Raw genomic sequence first — 18,011 nt, forward strand, 5'->3', positions numbered from 1 at the left:
TTCCAAAGCCAATAGGAATTGTCCAGGCTGTCTCTGACCTGCTGAGCCCGCCAAAAGTCCCACTCTGCAAACGGTGCTGCACCAGTTGAGTAGTCCTCGACTTACGCCCGGTTGAGTAGTCCTCGACTTACGACCGGTTGGGGGTCGCGGCATTAAAAAGGTTGAGAACCACTGCTCTAGAAAGTACAGAGAAGAGCAACAAAGATGATTAGGGGACTGGAGGCTAAAGCATATAAGGAACGGTTGCTGGAATTGGGTATGTCTAGTTTAACGAAGAGAAGGACGAGGGGGGACAGGATAGCAGTGTCCCAATATCTCAGGGGCTGCCCCAAAGAAGAGGAAGTCAAGCTATTCTCCAAAGCGCCTGAAGGCAGGACAAGAAGCAACGGGTGGAAACTCATCAAGGAGAGAAGCAACCTAGAACTAAGGAGAAACTTCCTGACGGTTAGAACAATTAACTAGGGGAACAGCTTGCCACCAGATATTGTGAATGCTCCAACACTGGAAGTTTTTAAGAAGAGACTGGACAGCCAATTGTTTTTAATGATATAGGGTTTCCTGCCTGAGCAGGGGGTTGGACTAGATGACCTCCAAGGTCCCTTTCAACATTATTGTGATGATGCTGATGCTGATGACGATGGAGAGAAGCAACCTAGAACTAAGGAGAAATTTCCTTATTATTAATGTAATTAATAAATCATATAATGATGATGATGATGGAGAGAAGCAACCTAGAACTAAGCAGAAATTTCCTGAGAGTGAGAACAATTAACCAGTGGAACAGCTTGCCACCAGAAGCTGTGGGTGCTCCATCACTGGAGGTGTTTAAGAAGAGATTAGACAGCCACTTGTCTGAAATGGTATAAGCGTTTCTCAACGTTTGTGTGACGGCGACCCCCGTCACACCAACGTGCCGTGCATGCACGGTGCGCATGCACGGGGCGGCCCCCACGCGCGACGTGGCCCCCACGCGCGGCGCGCATGCGCGGCGCCACCCCGAGGGGGGAAAATGGCGGATCGCATTGTTTGGCGACCTCCGTAAAATGGTCGATCGACCCCAAATGGGGTCGCGACCCATAGGTTGAGAACCGCTGGTATAGAGTTTCTTGCCTGAGCAGGGGGTTGGACTAGATGACCTCGAAGATCTTTTCCAACATTATTGTTATGATGATGATGATGGAGAGAAGCAATCTAGAACTAAGGAGAAATTTCCTTATTATGAATATAATTAATAAATCATATAATAATGATAAAAATAATAAAAATGATGATGATGATGACGATGATGGAGAGGAGCAACCTAGAACTAAGGAGAAATTTCCTTATTATTAATATAATTAATAAATCATATATTAATAATGATAAAAATAATAAAAATGATGATGACGATGATGGAGAGAAGCAACCTAGAACTAAGGAGAAATTTCCTGAGAGTGAGAACAATTAACCAGTGGAACAGCTTGCCACCAGAAGCTGTGGGTGCTCCATCACTGGAGGTTTTTAAGAAGAGATTGGACAGCCACTTGTCTGAAATGGTAGAGGGTCTCCTTCTTGAACAGGGGGCTGGACTAGATGACCTCCAAGGTCCCATCCAACTGTTCTTCTCTGATTCTGTAAGGTTCTTCTCCTTGAGCAAGGGGTTGGACTAGATGACCTCCAAGGTCCCGTCCAACTCTGTCCTTCTCTGATTCTGTAAGGGTCTTCTGCTCGAGCAGGGGGTTGGACTAGATGACCTCCAAGGTCCCTTCCAACTCTTATGATTCTGTAAGGGTCTCCTGCTTGAGCAGGGGGTTGGGCTAGATGACCTCCAAGGTCCCTTCCAACTTTATTATTAGCCCTATTAGCACAGGAAGCGGTCACCTTACGACCCCAAATGAGCCCAAACTTTTCATCCCAAAGCCAGACGGTTGAGTTTTGCCCCATTTCGTGAGCTCCCTTGCCCCCGTCCGTCGTTCAGCGAATCCTTGCGGTCGTCAAATTTGTAACACGGCCCTGGCTTGCCCATCGTTTTGCTGGTCAGAAGGTCACCAAAGAGGATCGTGGAACCCTGGGTCACGCCCGCCATCGTAAATATGAAGCAGTTTGCCAGGCATCCGAATTTGGATCACCTTATTATGGGAATGCTGCATTGGTCGTTAAGTGGGAGAAAGAGTCCAAAGTTGGTTTTTCCTCTGCTGTTGTAATTTCAATTGGTCACTAAACGAGTAGTTGTATATCGAGGAAAACCTGCATTTGCTGGCCCTGTGACTTTCCTTCCAGTAATTTATTTTTCAACCATAAGTGATAGGAATCCCCTGGAGTCCTTGAGGCCATCTAGTCTGGGGGTCTTCAAACTTGACCCTTTTTTTGACTGGTGGACTTCAACTCCCAGAATTCCTCAGCCAGCATGCCTGGTCTGGATCCAAGTCCACAGCTTCATCAAAATGGCCGACTGAGGAATTCTGGGAGTTGAAGTCCCACAAGTCATAAAAGGGCCAAGTGTGAAGACCCCTGAGAGCCTGGATCCAAGGCTGCAGGTTCATCAAAATGGCCGACTGAGGAATCCTGGGAGTTGAAGTCCACCAGTCATAAAAGGGCCAAGTTGGAAGACCCCTGAGAGCCTGGATCCAAGCCCGCAGTTTCATCAAAATGGCCGACTGAGGGATTCTGGGAGTTGAAGTCCACCAGTCATAAAAGGGACAAGTTGGAAGACCCCTGAGAGTCTGGATCCAAGGCTGCAGGTTCATCAAAATGGCCGTCTGAAGAATCCTGGGAGTTGAAGTCCACCAGTCATAAAAGGGCCAAGTTGGAAGACCCCTGAGAGTCTGGACAGAACAATTAACCAGTGGAACAACCTGCCTCCAGAAGCAGTGAATGTTCCATCATTGGAAGTTTTCAAGAAGAGACTGGACAGCCATTTGTCTGAAATGGTATAGGGTTTCCTGCCTAAGCAGGGGGTTGACTAGATGACCTCCAAGGTCCCTTCCAACTTTACTATTATTATTATAAAAGGGCCAAGTTTGAAGACCCCTGAGAGTCTGGATCCAAGCCTGCATTTTCATCAAAATGGCCAACTGAGGAATATTGGGAGTTGAAGTCTCACAAGTCATAAAAAGGGCCAAATTGGAAGACCCTTGGTCTGGATCCAAGCCGGCAGTTTCATCAAAATGGCCGACTGAGGAATCCTGGGAGTTGGAAGTCCACCAGTCATAAAAGGGCCAAGTTGGAAGACCCCTGAGAGTCTGGATCCAAGTCCGCAGGTTCATCAAAATGGCCGTCTGAGGAATTCTGGGAGTTGAAGTCCACCAGTCATAAAAGGGACAAGTTGGAAGACCCCTGAGAGTCTGGATCCAAGTCCGCAGGTTCATCAAAATGGCCGACTGAGGAATTCTGGGAGTTGAAGTCCACCAGTCATAAAAGGGACAAGTTGGAAGACCCCTGAGAGTCTGGATCCAAGGCTGCAGTTTCATCAAAATGGCCGACTGATGAATCCTGGGAGTTGAAGTCCACCAGTCAGAAAAGGGCCAAGTTTGAAGACCCCTGAGAGTCTGGATCCAAGTCTGCAGGTTCATCAAAATGGCTGTCTGAAGAATCCTGGGAGTTGAAGTCCACCAGTCATAAAAGGGCCAAGTTGGAAGACCCCTGAGAGTCTGGACACAACAATTAACCAGTGGAACAACCTGCCTCCAGAAGCAGTGAATGTTCCATCATTGGAAGTTTTCAAGAAGAGACTGGACAGCCATTTGTCTGAAATGGTATAGGGTTTCCTGCCTAAGCAGGGGGTTGACTAGATGACCTCCAAGGTCCCTTCCAACTTTACTATTATTATTATAAAAGGGCCAAGTTTGAAGACCCCTGAGAGCCTGGATCCAAGCCCGCAGTTTCATCAAAATGGCCGACTGAGGGATTCTGGGAGTTGAAGTCCACCAGTCATAAAAGGGCCAAGATGGAAGACCCTTGAGAGTCTGGATCCAAGTCTGCAGGTTCATCAAAATGGCCGTCTGAGGAATCCTGGGAGTTGGAAGTCCATCATTCATAAAAGGGCCAAGTTGGAAGACCCCTGAGAGTCTGGACAGAACAATTAACCAGTGGAACAACCTGCCTCCAGAAGCAGTGAATGTTCCATCATTGGAAGTTTTCAAGAAGAGACTGGACAGCCATTTGTCCGAAATGGTATAGGGTTTCCTGCCTAAGCAGGGGGTTGGACTAGATGACCTCCAAGGTCCCTTCCAACTTTACTATTATTATTATTATAAAAGGGCCAAGTTTGAAGACCCCTGAGAGTCTAGATCCAAGCCTGCGGTTTCATCAAAATGGCTGACTGAGGAATTCTGGGAGTTGAAGTCCTCCAGTCATAAAAGGGCCAAGTTGGAAGATCTCTGATCTAGTCTGACTTCCAGTGGAGAAAGCAAGCTTTCTTTGTGAAATGACAGGCTGTGTTAAGAACTAGCATTCGTTACTTGATGGATAACTCGTAGAAACAACATTCATGCTTTTCATTCCGGGCACAGACAGTCCTCGACTTATGACAATTCGTTTAGCGACTGTTCAAAGTTACAATGGCACTGACAGAAGTGACTTAGGACGGGTGCCCACAGTTACATCCCCATGATCCCAGGATCAAAATTGGCTACTAAGTGGTCCGTGTTTGATTTTTATGACCTTTTTTGCCACAGCGGTTAAGTGAATCGCTGTGGTCGTTCAATGAATCACATGTCGTTAAGCAAATCCGGGTTTCCACCATTGACTTTGCTCGCCCAAAACCTGCTAGGAAGGTCACAAAATGGTGACTGCGGGACCCTAGGAAACTGCCACCTTTGTAAGCACACACTGGATGCACGCCTCCGAATTCTGATCATGCGACTGTACGGGTGCGGCAACCGTCCTAAGTGTGAGGACTAGTCACAGGTTTTTCAGCGAAAAAAATCACCAAACGAGTAGTCGTAAGAAGAGGACTCCTTGTAGTGCACTAGTAGTACAATTCCACGCTGGCTTGTCAAAGCTCTCCCATTTTGATCCCGGGACCATGTGTGGATGGTATAACTGTCGTAGGTCTGAGGACCCTTTGTAAGTCAATTTTTTTGCAGCGGAGGAAAAAAAAGCTCACTAAACGAAGCGTTATAAGTGGAGGACTGTCTGCAGTGCCAGGTGTTTCAAGGCTTAAGAAGGGTCCCCAACCTGTGGGATGTGGCCCACTAGTGGACCATGCAGGAATTGCAGCCAGACTGCGGAAACAGCTGAGTGCGCATGCATCTGCATCCTTGCGTGAACAGCAGGCGAGCACATGCGTGCACGTTTCGTTTTCATGAGGGAAGGCATGCACGCATGCCGGCGCCCTTGCCGGCTGCTCACGTGGAACCATCTCCCCTTCCCCACCGCCGGTCTGCAAAGCCGGAAACCTTAAACGCTGTGGACTTCAACTCCCAGAATTCCCCTTTGAGCGTGGAAGAGACACACAAGATTTTCTTGTCCAAGAAAGCGAGCGAGGCTCATAAACCAAACTGCACACAGGAAGGTTTTGTTGATGCTTTTCTTTTCGTTAAAAAAAAGAAAACAAGTTTGTGGAGATATATAATATATATGTAGGTCTTTGGTTATTCGGGTTTTCTCTTGCGTCAAATTGGAAGTGTCTTGGCGACGTTTCGACGAAGTCTCATTCGTCATCTTCAGGCTGGTGTTTTCAGCTTTGTGCTTCAAGAAGCACGAAGCCAAAAACACCAGCCTGAAGGTGACGAATGAGACTTCGTCGAAACGTCACGAAGACACTTCCAATTTGATGTGGGAGAAAACCCAAATAACTAAAGACCTACATACAAACACAAGCGAAAACCTCAGAAAACAAATATTATATTTATATATATATGCATATTAGTTCATAAAACAAATGTCGAGAAACTAAAAACAGCCATTACAAATTGATCCTTGCCGTCGAGACCACAGAACAGCAGATCTATTTAGATTGACACCTTTCGCACTGACACGCCTGTACATGCGTGCCCACCTGTGCCCCCTTTCCCCGTTTTGTTTAACCGGGATGTTCTAGCTTTGTTCTTAACCATCACATCAGCGGACTCCCGGAGGGCAAAGGTCCATCACACGCTTTGCATTTTATCAGATGTGCAAAATATATCCCACTGTGGCCATCTTTGAAATTGGCGGTAGTTTTGGGACATAACTGAACCGACTCCTGTTTTTGCTTTTATATAGTCCTCGACTTACGACCACAATTGTGTCCAAATATTCCACAACTAAGCAAGAGTGTTAAGGGAGCATTGCTTAAATCAGTGGTTCGCAACCTGTGGGTCGCGACCCCATTTGGGGTCGAACGACCATTTCACGGGGGTCGCCAAACAACGCAGTCCGTCATTTTTTTCCCCCTTTTCCTTAGCTGTGCTACTCCCTTTTATTCTATTGGCTTTTGAAAGCCAATAGAATAGACTCTCTTGAATAGAGTCTAGTTCTATTGGCTTTCCAAAGCCAATAGGAATTGTCCAGGCTGTCTCTGCCCTGCTGAGCCCGCCAAAAGTCCCATTCTGGAAACGGTGCTGCACCAGTTGAGTAGTCCTCGACTTACGACCGGTTGAGTAGTCCTCGACTGACGACCAGTTGGGGGGGGTCGTGGCATTAAAAAGGTTGAGAACCACTGGCTTAAATGAATCCCTGCAGTTGTTAGTAACATGTTTGTTAAGCAAAGCTGGCTTGTCAGCCGGTTGCAAAAGGAGATCGCGTGACCCTGGGATGCGGCAGTAGTCGTAAGTGTGTGCCGCTTGCCGAGTGTCTGACTTTTGATCACATGATGAGGGGGAGGCTGCCACGATCATAAGTGTGGAGAACCTTTTTCAGTGTCGTAACTTTCAGTGGACACTACCTGTAAAGCGCGCACGTTTAGCTGCACGCAGATCATGTATCAATCGCCGCATGTACCACCAATTCATCCCACGTTATCGAGAAAGCTCAAGCCATTCGCACTGCGTGTTCTGAGGCACCGCAACATACTTTTGTTAAAAGTCTCGTACGAGGAAACAGACCGCGATGCTTTTCGCGCCCGTTGGATACCCGGGCCGTTCAAGGCACGCGGCTCGTCTTTGGCTCCTTGCACACGATACGTCGATCAGTCCTGGGCTTTGCAAGTGTGCGCCTGCCTTCCATGTCGCTCACAAAACCCTTTTGTGACGAGACGTCGACCCTCGGGGACGCCCCCTGCCCCGCCGCCGGATACCCTGAGGACTTCGGAACCCAACGCCCCTCTCTCCCTGTCCACCATTCTGTAAAGATTGTCCCGTGAGCTTTTCGGTTTTCCCGGGATAGAGCAGTGGGGCGTGTTCTGACGACGTCTCGGGAGGGGAAGTCTCCGGTTTCAGACGCAGAGACGGTGAGGCGAACTCCACGCCGGTTTGTGAAGCTCGCTCCTGTCGGGGACTTGCCCGTTCCTGCCTCAAAGACCGCAGCTCGTCGCGGATCTCGGTGAGGACAGATAACAGCCGCAGCTGGAGGTCCCTGTCTCGCGCCCGTTCCTCCCGTTGCTGCGCTCGTTCCTCTTGCCACGTGGCTAACTCGTGGTGGTAGAGCTGATCCCACTGGTTTTCCATCTCCATTAAGCGATGGAGGGTGGTCCTCCAAGGTGGGCGGGAGCCCCCGATTCCCCGCCGCAAGGAGCGCGAAGGGGACGCCTGGTCTGCGCGGGGCGATGCAGGAGGCAGGGACTCTTCGGTTAGTGGAGATCTGGACGACGGCCGATCCTCGTCGTGTGGCTGTTTCTCCCATGCCGGATCCATCGATCCCCATGGGAAGGCACCGAGATCCGCGTTGGGGGGCTCCGATTCTTCTTCCTCCCCGGTCTGGGGTCCCAGGACAGGAAGGTCAGCACTCCCGTCGCGACCCCACTCCGAGTGACTGTCCGCCTGGCTAAGGGTGTCCTCCGGCACGGACACCAGCGATCCCTGCGAAGTGTAGCGACGGAGGAACATGGCTTGCTGACGGGAGAATTTCAGGTCTTGCTCGGCCGAGAGGGAGAGATCGAGATCCTCGTCCACATCCGGGTCTTCCTCGTTCTCCTCTTCGCAAATGTAGGAAAACCGGGAGTCCTTTCTCAGCGGGGGAGAGACGGTCGGCGTTTCTGGAATCTGGAGCTCTGCACCCGAGTCAGCTGGGGGAGAGAAGGAAACAAGGTTTACCTGTGGCTCTCATCCCAGGACACCGTGAATTCTAGTCCCGCCTTAGGCATCAAAGCTGGCTGCATGACTTTGGGCCAATCACCAGGAGACAGTGAGTTCTAGTCCTGCCTTAGGCGTGCAAGTTGGCTGGGTGACTTTGGGCCAGTCACCAGGAGACGGTGAGTTCTAGTCTAGGCAGAAAAGCTGGCTGGGTGACTCTAGGCCAATCACCAGGAGAGTGTTCTAGTCCTACCTTAGGCGTGAAAGTTGGCTGGGTAACCTGGGGCCGAATACCAGGAGACGGTGAGTTCTAGTCCTACCTTAGGCACTAAAGCCAGCTAGCTGCCTTTGGGCCAATCACGAGGAGGTAGTGCGTTTAGGTATAAACACCAGCTGGGTGACTCTAGGCCAGGGGTAGGCCACCTTGGCTCATGGACTTCAACTCCCAGAATTCCTGAGCCAGCCATGCTGAGGGGAAAGGGAGAGGTTTCCAAGCTGAGCCATGCTGGCTCAGGAATTCTGGGAGTTGAAGTCCACGAGCCTAGGCCTAGGCCAGAGGTAGGCAACCTTGGCTCTTTTATGACTCGTGGACTTCAACTCCCAGAATTCCTGAGCTAGCCATGCTGAGGGGAAAGGGAGAGGTTTCCAAGCTGAGCCAGGCTGGCTCAGGAATTCTGGGAGTTGAAGTCCATGAGATAGGCCAGAGGTAGGCCACCTTGTCTCTTTTATGACTTGTGGACTTCAACTCCCAGAATTCCTGAGCCATCCATGCTGAGGGGAAAGGGAGAGGTTTCCATGCTGAGCCAGGCTGGCACAGGAATTCTGGGAGTTGAAGTCCATGAGACATAAAGCGGCCTAGGCCAGAGGTAGGCCACCTTGGCTCTTTTATGACTGGTGGACTTCAACTCCCAGAATTCCTGAGCCAGCCATGCTGAGCCAGGCTGGCTCAGGAATTCTGGGAGTTGAAGTCCATGAGTCATAAAAGAGCCAAGGTGGCCTATCCCTGCTCTAGGCCCATCACTAGGAGCTAATGAGTTCTAGTACTGCCTTAGGCATGAAAGCCGGCAAGGCAACTTTGGGCCTATCACTAGGAGCTAATGAGTTCTAGTACTGCCTTAGGCATGAAAGCCGGCAAGGCAACTTTGGGCCTATCACTAGGAGCTAGTGAGTTCTAGTACTGCCTTAGGCATGAAAGCTGGCTGGGTGACTTTGAGCCAATCACTAGGAGACGGTGAGTTCTAGTTTCGCTTTAGGCATGAAAGCTGGCTGGGTGACTCTAGGCCAGTCACCAGGAAATGGTGAATTCTAGTCCTCTCTTCCCTGTAAAAGCCAGCTGGGCGACTTTGGGCCAATCACTAGGAGCTAGTGAGTTCTAGTATTGCCTTAGGCATGAAAGCTGGCAGGGTGACTTTGAGCCAATCACTAGGAGACGGTGAGTTCTAGTCTCACTTTAGGCATAAAAGTTGGCTGGGTGACTCTAGGCCAGTCACCCAGAAATGGTGAATTCTAGTCCCCAGGAGACGGTGAGTTCTAGTTCTGTCAGGCCTGAAAGCCAACTGGGCGAATTTGAGCTAGTCCTCACCGTTTATGAAGTTAGAACAGCACTGAAAAAAGTGACGTAGGAGCACGTCTCACTCTTCACGACCTTTGAGCAAAATTCGGATGCTTGGCCACTGACCCGTATTTATGACGGTGGCAGCGTCCCCGGGGGGGGGTGGATTACGCGATCCCCTTTTGTGACCCAGTAGAGAAGCTAGATTCATTTAACGACCACGAGGTGAAAGGGTGTAAAATCCACCTGTCTCACTTAGCAACACTGAAACTGTGGTTGTAAATTGAGGCCTACCTGTCAGCCAAGAAATGAATGAAACCTCCCTTCTTTGGTTCTCTCGCTCCGAACGGTCGCTAAACAGACCGTTGTAAGCCGAGGACTAGCTGTCTGTCCCTTGTCATCGCTTTAATGGATGCCGCTGGGTCAAAGACAGCAGATAGATGGCAGTCAAGAGACAGAGGCTTGATCCAAGCACACAGCTTGCGCTAACCTGGGGGCTGGATTAGAACAGGGATCCCCCAACCTGTGGGCCACGGCCCGGTAGTGGACCATGGGTTGCTGGCCACCGGGATGTAGGACAGGCTGGTCAGTGCGCGCACACCCACCCACTTGCGCTAGCACTGCAACTGCGATGCACGAAAGCGCAAAAATGGGCCACTGCCACATCTTGGAGTGAAAAAATGGGACGCCACCGCACTGGAAAAAAATGGGACGCTGCTGTACTGCACAACAATGGGACACTGCTGCACTGCGCAACAATGGGCCGCTGCCACTGCGTAAAAATGGGATGCCACCCCACAGCACAAAAATGGGTCGCCACCGCACTGCGCAAAAGTGGGACGCCACCGCACTGTGCAAAAGCGGGTCGCCACCACACTGCGCAAAAACGGGTCACTGCCACGCCACGGGGCACAAAAACCAGACCCCGCGGGGCGCCAAAACGGGATGCTGCCTCAACACGGGGCACAAAAACTGGACACCGCCATGCAGTGGGGTACAAAAACAGGCCAATGTAGCACCGCACAAAAACGGGGCCAACACCGCACCTCAGGGCACAACAATGGGATGCTGCCGCGCCTCGTTGCGCGAAAACCGGCCGACGGTACGCAGAAACGGCGCTGTGCACAAGAACAGGGCAAGGCTAGCGAGGATCATGCAACCACTAGCCCAGTGGTTCTCAACCTTTTTAATGCCTGACCCCCCAACCGGTCGTTAAGTCGAGGACTACTCGACCGGTCGTAAGTCGAGGACTACTCAACCGGTGCAGCACCGTTTGCAGAATGGGACTTTTGGCGGGCTCAGCAGGGCAGAGACAGCCTGGACAATTCCTATTGGCTTTTGAAAGCCAATAGAATTAGACTCTATTCAAGAGAGTCTATTCTATTGGCTTTCAAGAGCCAATAGAATAAAAGGGAGGAGCACAGCTAAGGAAAAGGGGAAAAGAATGGCGGACTGCGTTGTTTGGTGACCCCCGTGAAATGGTCGTTCGACCCCAAATGGGGTCCCGACCCACAGGTTGAGAACTGCTGCACTAGCCCCACCCCGTTTGTGCGTGCGCCTGCGTGCAGGCGTCAAATGCTTCCCCCTCCCTTTCCCGCCGGCCCGCCAACCAAGAAAGGTTGGCGACCTCTAGACTAGAGGACCTCTGAGGTCCCCTTCAAACACTACGATCCTAGAACAGTGGCCTGGCTTCGCTGGTGGACGGTCTAGGCAGCGTCTCGTGGCCTTGGAGGACCTACCGGAGCTGTTCTGCCCTTCGCCTTTGCTGCAGTCTCCAGTTAGCGACAAGTTTGGACTCCGGACACTCAGGCGGGGCTGGACGGACCCTTCCAGTTCGGGCAGAGTGGACGACTGTCCGTCAGTGTTAATGTAAAGACTGGATTGGCTGGTTGCCGAGTGTATAGGCCCAAACATCTTTTGGGAGGCTCCCGGGAAGAAAAACTCTGGAAAACAAGAGGACCCCCTGTTTGTGATTTTGGGGGTATCCGCCATCGAACAGAACATAGCAGAATCACAGAGCTGGCAGGGACCTCGGAGGTCATCTAGTCCAGCCCCCTGCTCAAGCTGGAGATCGTATACCATTTCTGACAAGTGGCTGTCCAGTCTCGTCTTCTGCCCCTCCCCATCATCAGATGTGCTTTAAGAGGGGTGAATTTCAACTCCCAGAATTCTCCAGCCGGCATGGTTTAAGAGGGGTGGACTTCAACTCCCAGAATCCCCTAGCCAGCCATGCTTTAAGAGGGGAGGACCTCCACTCCCAGAATCCCTCTGCCACGATGCTTTAAGAGGGGAGGACTTCAACTCCCAGAATCCCCTAGCCAGCCTGCTTTAAGAGGGGTGGCCTAAAGTTCCCAGAATACCCCAACTGGCATGCTTTACGAGGGATGGCCTTCAGTTCCCAGAATCCCTCAGCCAGGATGCTTTAAGAGGGGAGGACTTCCACTCCCAGAATCCCCCAGCTGACATGCTTTAAGATGGATGGATTTCAGCTCCCAGAATCCTTTAGCCAGCATGCTTTAAGAGGGGAGGACCTCCACTCCCAGAATCCCCCAGCCAGCATGCTTTAAGAGGGGTGGCCTTCAGTTCCCAGAATCCCTCTGCCAGGATGCTTTAAGAGGGGAGGACTTCCACTCCCAGAATCCCCCAGCTGACATGCTTTAAAATGGATGGATTTCAACTCCCAGAATCCTCTAGCCAGCACGCTTTAAGAGGGGAGGACCTCCACTCCCAGAATCTCCCAGCCGGCATGCTTTATGAGGGGAGGACTTCAACTCCCAGAATTCCCCAGTGAGCCCCTCCCCTTTCTTAAGATCACTCGACCCCACTTTTAGCTCCCTCCGTCCAAAACTTCCCCGGCTCACCTGGGTCCAGGACGATCTCCGGTTCCGACTCATGGCTAGGCTGAAGGAACGTGGAAGCCACCATCTTCTCCAGCGGCGTCAATCGTGGTTTGTAAGGCTTTCCGGCCCGGGAAGCCGTGATCTTCTTCTTGACGTCCAGCCGCAGATCCCGCCATTTGTGCTTCAGATCGTCCACCGAACGCTCGGTGTAGCCGAGGAAGTTGACCCGGGTCTGGATCTGCGTCCACAGCTGCCTGCGCCGTACGGGCTGCGCCCGGAAGGATTCGGCGCCGTACAAGGCACCGAAATGCCGGACCACGTTCCAGACCAGGGTTTCCGTCTCATCGTTGGAGAAGTTGGCTTTGCGCTTGCGTCCGGAGACGACGGGCACCGGGGTCGCGGACGAGGCAGGATCAAAGTGGACGCTCCATCGCTCGTTCGCCGCGGGCGAGGAAAACATGGGAATCCCGGGGCCGAAACAGGATGCAGGAAGCCGGCGAAAAAGCCCCCGCGAAAACCTGCGAACGACTACGGTTGCGGTCCGAAGTTGCGTCGTCTCGTCATGCTGGTCGAAAAGATCAAGAAAAACGGGGAGGACAAAAAAAAAAAGAGACATCGATCACCAACGTTCCAAAACTTTTGTGCGCCGGGAAGTCCTCGACGACGCTTGTGGAACGGTCGCTAAATGAACGGATGTAAGTCGAGGACGACCCGTACACCAGCTGTACAGACACCTCGTGGAACGGTCACTAAATGAACTGGGGTAATTTGAATGGGTACCCGTTATACTACCTGTATAAAAGCAAAGTCCCTGCGGAAGCCGGGTGCCCTTAACCGGGTTACTACCTCCACATCTGCAGCGATTTGCCGCAGCAAGAAAAGCCGTAAAACTGGGGCGAAAAGCAAAACGTCTTGCTTAGCGACAGAAATGTGGCCGTTAAGTCGAGGACCGTCCGTGCAGTCTATTCTCTCCGTGGCCAAAGCGCTTGGATGTTGATCACGTGACCGCTGCGATGGTCGTAAGTGTGAGAAACGGTCACAAGTTACTGGTTGCTAAACGAATGATCCTGGTCCCTTTTTCAGGGTCGTCGTTAACTTAGAACAGTCACTAAAGGGACTGCAGTGACTCGCTGAGCGACTGTGGCAGGACGAGTTGCCAAAACGGGGCAAAACTCACCAAAGGTCTCGCTTAGCGCCAGAATATGTGGGGCTTAATTGCAGTTGTAAGTCGAGGGTTTCCTGCCCAGAGCAGGGGGTCAGACTAGATAACCTCCGAGGTCCCTTCCAACTTTATTATGATGATGATGATGATGATGCACAGACTGGACAGCCATTTGACTGAAATGGTATAGAGTTTCCTGACTGAGCAGGGGGTCAGACTAGATGACCTCCAAGGTCCCTTCCAACTTTGTTGTTGTTATTAGACTGGACAGCCATTTGACTGAAATGGTATAGAGTTTCCTGACTGAGCAGGGGGTCAGACTAGATGACCTCCAAGGTCCCTTCCAACTTTATGATGATGATGATGATGATGAACAGACTGGACAGCCATTTGTCCGAAATGGTATATAGGGTTTTCTGCCTGAGCAGGGCGTCAGACTAGATGACCTCCAAGGTCCCTTCCAACTTTTTTATTGTTGTTGTTATTATTATTATTAGACGGGACAGCCATTTGACTGAAATTGTATAGGGTTTCCTGACTGAGCAGGGGGTTGGACTAGATGACCTCCAAGGTACCTCCCAACACTGTCATTCTGTTCTTCGTTTCTTATTTCTATCCAAGTTAAGAGGCAGTTCCATTCAGGACTGCAAGTAAGTTCCTGACTTACAACGGTTCATTTACTGACCTGGAAGAAAAAGGCGACCGTTTTTCATACTTAACGACCGTTGCAGCGTGCCCCACAGTTGTGCGATCCAAATTCAGACACTTGGCCAACTGACTCGTATTTATGACGGTTGCAGTGTCCCGGGGGGGTGTCACGCGATCCCCTTTTGTGACCTTCCGGCGAGCAAAGTCCAGGCCCGGATTCGCTTAATGACCTCGCAATTTGCTTAACAACCACGGTAACTAACTTCCTTAAGAACGGTAGCAAAAAAAAAAAAAAAAGTGGTGAAAACGGGGCCAAAACCCACCTAACAACTGGGTTAGCCATTTAGCCGCGGAAATTCCGGGCTCAATTGCGGTCGTACGTCGGGGACGTCTCGTGACAGACATTTTCCGGGCCAATTGGGGTCGTAAGTCGAGGACTATATAAAAAAATAATAATCCATCCAGGCTCTCTAACAAAACAAAACACACAAACACACACACATGCCTCTAAAAAGATTTATTTTAGGGTTTAACAGTTTACAACTTTGTGGGAAAAGATTAAGGCCGGAGTAACCAACGAGGAAGGGGTCAGCCTAGATGACCTCTAGGATCCCTTCTAAAGAGAATGCTCCAAATTGATGGGAACCTTGAGAATGGCAGCCTAAGGCAGTCAAACAATCTCTGTTAGGGGATTAAACCTCGCCTTCGGAGGCTGGAAAAAAAAATATCAACGTACGGAGAGTCCTCGACTTATGACGCTTCATTTAGTGACCGTTTGAAGTGACAACAATCGGTTCTTGCAACTTACGACGGTTGCGACATCGTGTGTGTGTGTGCTGAATCGCCCTTTGCAACCTTCCCAACCGGATTCCCATGAGCAAGTTGCTGGAGGAAGCAGGATTCATTTAACGACCCCCGATTCACTTTACGACTGGCCGAAAAAGTCATAAAATGGGGCAAAACTCAACTTAATGCCCCATCTCACTTAGCAAACAAAGTTCTGTTCTTTGCTGTTAGGACAGGGACAGCCACAGCAGCTTGGAGACAGGTGGACTTCAACTCCCAGAATCCTCCCCGAGCCAGGGGGATTCTGGGAGTTGTAGTCCACACATCTGTTCTAGATGCCAAGGTTGAAAAAAAAAAACCCCACTGCATTAGGAAAAAATATTTGAGTTAGTTTGTCCCCTTTTCCCCCTCCAAAATCATTTTAATCGTTTGGCAAATTCTAGATCCGACGTTCCAAGCCTTAAAGTAATTTAAAGATCACATTATATATCAAATTAAAAGTATTTTAAATTTAATTCAAGCTTTATTTCAACCCATTTGGGACTCTTTGCCAGGACGAAGAAAAAAAAAAGATGAATCAATTGATTCCAAACGAAGCGAGAAGGTGCATTTTCACGTGAATCCCCCGTGTCGGGGACCCGGGACCCTTCCCCACGACCCTCCCTTCCTCCTTTTCACACGAGCCCCCCCCCCCCCCAAAAAAACCAACACCATCCCTCGGCCGGATGCCCAACACCAAAGGGAAGCCATCCCTCTTCCACACGGTTGCACGGCGCTGACTCGCGTTCCGGCCGCCTGCTTGCTTACCTGGCCGATTGCACGTGTGAACGCGCCCCATCCGTTTCCGGCTTGCCCTGCTCGTGGGAAAACGGCGTCCGGCTTTTGACCGACTAAAACACTGGGGATTCCTGCTTTGAATTTAGAAGGAAGAGTCAGAATTAGAATTTGCAAAGAGGCGCGGCGGGGGGGGGGGAAGAGTGGGGGTGTCTTGCACACACACACCCCGAAATCCGGATTGGGGTGACTTGGGGGGGCTCTTGGGAAAGGGGAACCCCGAAGTTCCCTGCGAGGCTTGCATTGCAGCCCCCGGGGCCCAAAGACCCCCTCCCCGCCTTGCAAACGGGGTCAAAGCCGGTTGCAAATGGGAGAGTGGGGGTGTCTTGCACCCACACCCCCGAAATCCGGGTTGGGGTGACTTGGGTGGGGGGGCTCTTGGGAAAGGGGAACCCCGAAGTGACCTGCGGGGCGCGCATTGCAGCCCCCGGGGCCCAAAGACCCCCTCCCCGCCTTGCAAACGGGGTCAAAGCCGGTTGCAAATGGGAGAGTGGGGGTGTCTTGCACCCACACCCCCGAAATCCGGGTTGGGGTGACTTGGGTGGGGGGGCTTTTGGGAAAGGGGAACCCCGAAGTGGCCTGCGGGGCGCGCATTGCAGCCCCCGGGGCCCAAAAACCCCTCCCCGCCTTGCAAACGGGGGGTCAAAGCCGGTTGCAAATGGGACCCCCCCGATCTCCGGGGCAAGAAGGGCGGCCCCCCAGGCCCGGCCAGTGCCCCCTTCCGTGCAAAAGGCGGGGAGGGCTACCAAGGAGCCGGCTGGTGAAAGGGGACCCCCTCCGGGCGCCCCCAAAGCGGGTGGGGGGCGCGGAGGGGCCGCCCCGCCCGGCCGCTCCGGCAGCGCGGCTGGCGCCCGCGGGCGCCTTACCTGCTCAAGCTGGCGCGGCAGCAACGGCGGCTGAATGGCTCTGGGTCCCGCCCCCTCCTCCCTCCTCCCCCCCAGGAAGGGGAGGCGCCAACCGGCTGCCCGTCCCTCCTTCAGCCGGCCCCGCCCTGCCCTCCATCTGCTGGAGCCCGCGGGGAGGGGGGGTGTTAGCGCGCCTGCGCATTTCTGCAAGCGCTGGGCACGGGGAGGGGGGCTGCCCAGCTGGGCTTCTGCAAGCGCCCCCCCCCACACACACACTTCCCAAATCTCAGTCTGCGGCTGGAGAGAAGAAGGACAAAGAGAACGAGGAGGAGGAGGAGAAAAAGAAGGAAGGAAGGAGGAGAGGAGGAAGAAGAGAAAGAGGAAGGGAAGGGGAAGGAAGGGGGGAGAGAAGAGAGAAGGGGAAAGGAGGGAAGGAGCAGAAGGAGGAAAGGAACAGGAGGAGGGGAGCAAAGAAGGCAGGAGGAGCGATGGAAGACGAGAAGAAGGAAGGAAGGGGAAAAAGGAAAGAGGAGAAGAGAAGGAGAAAAATGAAGAAGAACAGAGGAGAGAAGAAAGGAAGGAGAAAAGAAGGAAGGACGAGAGGTCAGGAGAAGGAGAGAAGGAAGGAAGGAAGAGGAGAGAGATGAAGGAGGAGAGCAGAGGAGAGGAGAAAAGAGAAGGAAGAGGAGGAGAAGGAAGGAGAAAAGAAGAAAGAAAAACGAAGAGCAGAGGAGAGAAGAAAGGAAGGAGAGAAGACGGAAGGAGACGAGAAGGAAGATCGGGAGGAGGAGAGAAAAGAATGAAGGAGAAGAGAAAAAAGGAAGGAGAAGAGAAGAAAGGAAAGATCAGGAGGAGGAGAGAAAAGAAGGAAGGAGAAGACAAGGAAGTGAAGAAGGAAGAATGGAGAAGAACAGGAGAGGAGAAGAAAGCAGAAAAGAGAAGAAGGAAGGAGAGGAAGAAGTAGAAAAGATGTTAAAAAAGGAAGAGAAGAGGGGAAGAGAGGAAGATCTATATCTATCTCCATATATATGTCTATATCTATCTGTATATATTTATATCCATATATATATATATATATATTTATTTATTTATGTATATATTTATATCCATATATATGTCTATATATATATATATATTATCTACCTAGATAGATAGATAGATATATCCATATATATGTCTATATCTATTCATATGTCTATATATCTATATCTA

General features: G+C 51.3%; 1 protein-coding gene across 1 annotated transcript; it reads right to left on the bottom strand.

Moving 5' to 3' along the window:
• Positions 1-6,594: 6,594 nt before the first annotated feature.
• On the bottom strand, positions 6,595-16,806 carry LOC120319696. Its single transcript, XM_039368804.1, has 5 exons — positions 16,701-16,806; positions 15,928-16,031; positions 12,546-13,089; positions 11,424-11,627; positions 6,595-8,125 (listed from the first exon to the last, which is right to left on the bottom strand). Exons 3-5 carry the CDS (start codon positions 12,982-12,984, stop codon positions 7,134-7,136), a joined length of 1,635 nt encoding a protein of 544 aa, XP_039224738.1. The 5' UTR covers positions 12,985-13,089; positions 15,928-16,031; positions 16,701-16,806; the 3' UTR covers positions 6,595-7,133.
• Between the last annotated feature and the right edge of the window lie 1,205 nt (positions 16,807-18,011).

Source organism: Crotalus tigris, unplaced genomic scaffold, assembly GCF_016545835.1.
Source record: "Crotalus tigris isolate CLP2741 ecotype Arizona unplaced genomic scaffold, ASM1654583v1 scf7180000020932.1150333, whole genome shotgun sequence".
NCBI lineage: Eukaryota > Metazoa > Chordata > Lepidosauria > Squamata > Viperidae > Crotalus > Crotalus tigris.